At 35.1% G+C, this 5,219-nt stretch overlaps 1 protein-coding gene across 1 annotated transcript in view; it reads left to right on the top strand.

Annotated features, from left to right (window-relative positions):
* DACH2 (dachshund family transcription factor 2) overlaps positions 1-5,219 on the top strand; it is a 1,617,828-nt gene that overhangs the window by 461,874 nt on the left and 1,150,735 nt on the right. The window contains exon 2 of the mRNA XM_006871308.1: positions 1,083-1,121. Within this exon, the coding sequence (XP_006871370.1) occupies positions 1,083-1,121 (39 nt within the window). The remainder of the gene's footprint in view (positions 1-1,082; positions 1,122-5,219) is intronic.

The raw sequence follows: 5,219 nt of genomic DNA, 5'->3' as shown, positions 1-5,219 counted from the left end.
GGGTTTGAATTGCCGACCTTTTGGTTTGCAGTCCAGTATAAAGATATATATGTCTGTGTGTTGTTATTCTTGTTAATTGCCGTCGAGTCAGTTCTCACTCACAGTGACCCTGTATAGGGTTTCCAAGGAATGGATGGTGGATTTGAACCACCGACCTTGCAGTTTAAATGGACCTTGTTGGGGTCCAGTGCTCATCCTACAGCTACACACCATTTATCTATCTATCTATCGATCGATCGATAGATAAATATGCTTATGATGTCATTTTAGATTTTTTTTCTACATTAAAAGTGTTGGACATGCTAGGAAATAATATGCTACTGGAAAGAATGGTCATTAGTTAAGCTAATGATGTGGGGTTTTATTAATCTCATTTTTATTAATTTTCCATAGTAGATATGTGTATGACTATATGTATGTATGTATGTATGTGTACATGCATGTGTAGCCCTTGTGGGAATGATGTAAGATAGCTCAGTTTTGCTCCAGAAATAAGTATATCCTGAGATATGTGATTAGTGGCTCTTGTTTAGGAAATTAAGGCACAACTTTAGTCATCCTGTTAGCTAAATTTAAAAAAAAAGAAAAAATGAGGAAAAACAGATTCAAAGGTGATGGTCTCCCCAAATATATTGGAATACTTAACTGAGATGGGAATGAAGAGTCTTGAGAGAAAGGGAAAAGACATCATATTGTTTAATCTTTATTTAGAATTGTTACGATCTGAGACCATTTTTTCAACAGAAACCTATAACCTTATTTCCTTGCCTTCATATACAGAAAAGCCCTAAACTACATGACATTTCACATTAGTCCCTACTCAATGGGGCCTAGACCAGAAATGTACTATAATCTGTATATTTAAACCACTACTAGAAAATCAGGGTTTTCTAAATTCTTTATGCTCTTCCATTCTGGTGTTTCATTATGTGTAACCTATCTACAATTTCTGCAGAGTTTAAGAAAAAGAGAATTTTGTGTGAAATATAATAAAGCCTTGATTAATTGGAAGTTAACCAACCAGAACTCTTAATTAACCAGTGTTATTTATTTATTTATTTATTGCTACACTCTCCTTTTAGAAGGAAGAGGCAAATGACAAGAAAACAAGCTGTTAACAGGTATTTATGTATTTATTTTTTAAAAATCAACTTCCTGGGAATGTCCTGGATCTTATAACATTTCAGCATGACTTTAATTATTTGTTCCCTGTACTATACGTACTGAGATAGGATACTAAAGCCATTTAAAATTTTCAGCAGCCAATATTTGTTGTTATTGTTGCTGTTAAGTGCTGTTGAGTCAGTTCCGACTCATAGTGACCCTGTATAGGGTTTCCGAGGAATTGCTGATTGGTTTGAACCACTGATCTTGTGGTTCGCAGTGCAGTGCTGATCCTGCAGCACCATATCAGCAGCTGATGATAAATATTGCTTACACCCTCGGAAACCCTGTACAGGGTCGCTATGGGTCGGAACCGACTCGACGGCACGTAACAACAACAACAACAATCTTTCATTAATAAGAGCAATAATAACATCCAAACAGCTAATTCGAATCTGAACAGTTAAGTAGAACCATCTATCTGAGTGTTTGAATAAGTGGGATATCATAGTTTTGATGTCACCATTATCTATTAACTGGGAATTGATCCCAGGACTATGTGGTGGGGAGGTGGCTTCCAAATACAGGGAATAACTCCCTCCTTCAGAACTAAAAGATAAGTTAGAGAAAGGCTTTAAAGTCAGTAGGAGTTGAGTGAAGGTTGCACAAAAATGGTGACATCTTTGAAAACTAATGGGAAAGTAATTTGGATAACCACTTCTCTGCTCCTTGGCTTTGAAATGTTTAGGAAGGTAAATTCAATTCTGCAGGAAGAAATAAGTTATTAAGAGTGCAGTCGCAATAGTAGGAGTCCTGGTGTGGCAATGTGCGTTAATGTGCTGGACTGAAAGGTAGGTTTGAACTTCAAGGTCGGTGGTTCAAGCTCACCAGTTGCTCCTTGGAAACACTGCACAGGGTTGCTATGAGTCAGAACCAACTTGATGGCACTTATCAACAATAGCAACATAACAATGGTAAAAAAAAAGAACGAGACCTTCTAATTTGAAGCTTCTTTAAACATTATTGTTGTTAAGTTCTGTTGAGTCGATTTTGACCCATAGCAACTCTATAAAGTTTTTCTGAGTAGTGGCTGGTGAGTTTGAACCACAAACCTAGTAGTTAGCAGTCCAGTGCTTATCCTACTGTGCTCAGAGATACCACATTGCTCTAGCTTTCACACCTTTTAGGCTCTAGTGGGAAAAATAATGGGTGTGACTCAGGCAGTGGAAAAGGAAGGTAACCCATGATGCTAGAGTAAGTTTTGATATTTCTTGGTAATTGTGTCCTTCTTCTCTTCCACACATCCTTCTTAGGTTAAATCACCATTTGGTGACTGTTTTCCTATTTATTTAGAGCTGCTCTTGATGCATGTGTTCTCCATAATTTTCTATGAGAAAAATGTTGTAGGACTGTGGGCCTAACCTTGTAATTTACCCTGTGTTTCAACATAGAAAGTGAAAATCACTGTGGTGTTTTTTTCAGATATCTGGGATATTTTCTGTATTATAATAAGTTGTAAATGTCAGGCATGCTAAATAATATTCAAGTGACCTGAAGCAGTGGATTTGCCTCCTTAAGTGCCAAACTATTGCATTGACATTAATACTGGGAGGATTAAAACCCATGAGATTTAATTAATAAATGAAGTTAACAGAAAAGCTTTAAATGTTAAGATTTGAGTGTAGGATTGGGATATTGAAAGTGTTTCTGATTTTATATAAAATTGGTTTTTATTTTTATTGTCCTGTAAAATGATATGCAAATGAGTGTCAACTTACTTCTTTTAATTACATGTAACAGTAGTTAATAACAATATAAGTTTACTTCTGTATTAATCGGAGTCCTGGTGTGAAATAATCAGAACACTATATATGAGTGAGCTTCAAAAATTCATGAAGAAATTTCATAATCTTTAAATTTCATTTTTCCATGAACTTTTAAAAGTCCTCATGTGTGTGTATATGATGGGATTTTACATTTTCTACAATCTGTGAAAAAACATGAAATATTATTGAAAGTGTATACACTGATTTACTCACATAAACCACAGAGAAACCAGGACAGTTGCAAACTCTAATGCCTACCGAGGCAAGACTGGAAATATAAAGGAGACGCGTGTGGCACTGTGGGTTAATGTGCCAGACTGCAAAGCCATTTGGACTTCAAGGTCAGTGGTTCAAGTGCACCAGCTACTCACTCCTTGAAAACCCTATACAGGGTCGCTATGGATTGTAATCGACTCAACAGCACTCAACAACAACAACATAAGCAATAGATGGTGGTAGGGATTATGGTCGCTGTTGTTGTTGTTAAGTGCCATCGAGTTGGTTTCAACTCATCGTGACCCTGTATAAATTTTCTGAGGAGTGGCTGGTGAGTTTCAACCAATGACCTTGTGGCTAGCAGTTCAGTGCTTATCCAACATCACCAAACCAGGAATCCTAGAGAATGTATATTCTTTCCAAAGATAGCAGCTATTACTCAACACATCTGATGGCTATTATGTGAGAATGCAGTGTTGGCTACTATATGACATTTTAAGAGAAGCTGTAAATCCAGATTTTTATAGGAAGTTTTCCAATTCTTAAGTGATGGTAATTCAATAAAAATCAAGGAAACAACACTGTGTAGACAAAACAAAGCCCATTTGTGATCTAAATCTATCTCATAGGCTATCAGTTTGCAATCACTGCTCTAAATTTTAAATACTCAAGATACTGCAATTTAAGAAGAAGAAAAAAAATCACAGTTGGTTTTAAATCCATCCAAATCTCTTGATGATGGAAAATGTGTGTAAAGTAAATCATTAAATGAGTTGTTGTTGTTCTTATTGTTGTTGTTAGATGCTGCCAAGTTGGCACCAACTCATAGCGACCCATGTACAACAGAACAAAACACTGCCTGGTCCTGCACCAATTTCACAATCATTGCTATTGCTTGAGCCCATTGCTGCTGTCACTGTGCCAGTCTATTTCACTGTTTTCTTCCTCTTTTTTGATGACCCTCAACTTTACCACACATGGCGTCCTTCTCCAGGGACTGGTTCCTCTTAAATATGTTCAAAATATGAAACACAAAGTCTGACCATCCTGTTTTCTAAGAAGAATTCTGTCTGTACTTCTTCCAACACAGAGTTGTTTGAGTTAATGCCTGTAAACAACTCTCCAGGTTGTTATGAAGATCATGCTTTTTTAAAAAAAAAATCTATAGAATTAGTCAAGATGATTATTTCCTTACAGTGATTTGAAAAGTAAAATAAAATTAAGAATGATATGCTTTCATACTTATCAATAAAGTACAGTACAAAAGTATTATGGCCATGTCTAATATATGATATTTAGGTATAGGTTCTGTTGCATAACATAATTAGAATTTATATTTAAAGCCAAATTTATGATGCTTTAGTAGGTATAAAGCTGTGTACAGCATGTGTTGTTCTATTATAAATTGTCTTTCCTTTAAATGAATCCCCTATTCTGTATAGCAAAATGCCTTTGTTTTTACAAATGGCTAAAATAAGAAAGAAATATAAATGGTTAATCCACCAAAACTTTATTTGAACTTTTGATAGACATTGAGAAAGCTAAAACAAAAGTTGGTCATCTGACATTTTATTAAGCGAGAACTCTTTGAACTGATATTTGGTCTGTACTGCTCTGGACCTTAGCACATAATACCACTATGCTACATCGAATTTGACATCTGTATGCCCTTTTCATTACTTTGAATCCCAAAGCACATTCATATAAAAAGGTAACAATTAAATCTCAATTTCGCCAGGAAAAAAAGAAAAACACCATACTCCAAACCTGCTTTAACAAGCCCTATGATATAGAGCATAAATCCTTCATCAGGAAGGCATGCTAGCATCTTCATTTCATTTTTGAACTAAATAACATAAGAAAAAAAGAAAAGAAAAAATGGAGAAGGAAAGCATGGATAATTTCTAATCCTAATAGAATTAGAAAACAAATCACTTACTGACAATCTATCTTTTTTTTTTTTTTTTAATTAAATGTTTTTATTTTGCATTGAGTGAAAGTTTACAGGGCACATCATCAGTTTCACATTCAACCATTCATATAGCTTGTTTCATTACATTGATTATTATCCCC

Source organism: Chrysochloris asiatica, unplaced genomic scaffold (genome assembly GCF_000296735.1).
Source record: "Chrysochloris asiatica unplaced genomic scaffold, ChrAsi1.0 scaffold00167, whole genome shotgun sequence".
In the NCBI taxonomy this organism is placed as follows: Eukaryota; Metazoa; Chordata; class Mammalia; order Afrosoricida; family Chrysochloridae; genus Chrysochloris; species Chrysochloris asiatica.
This window is presented reverse-complemented; position numbering and strand designations above follow the sequence as displayed.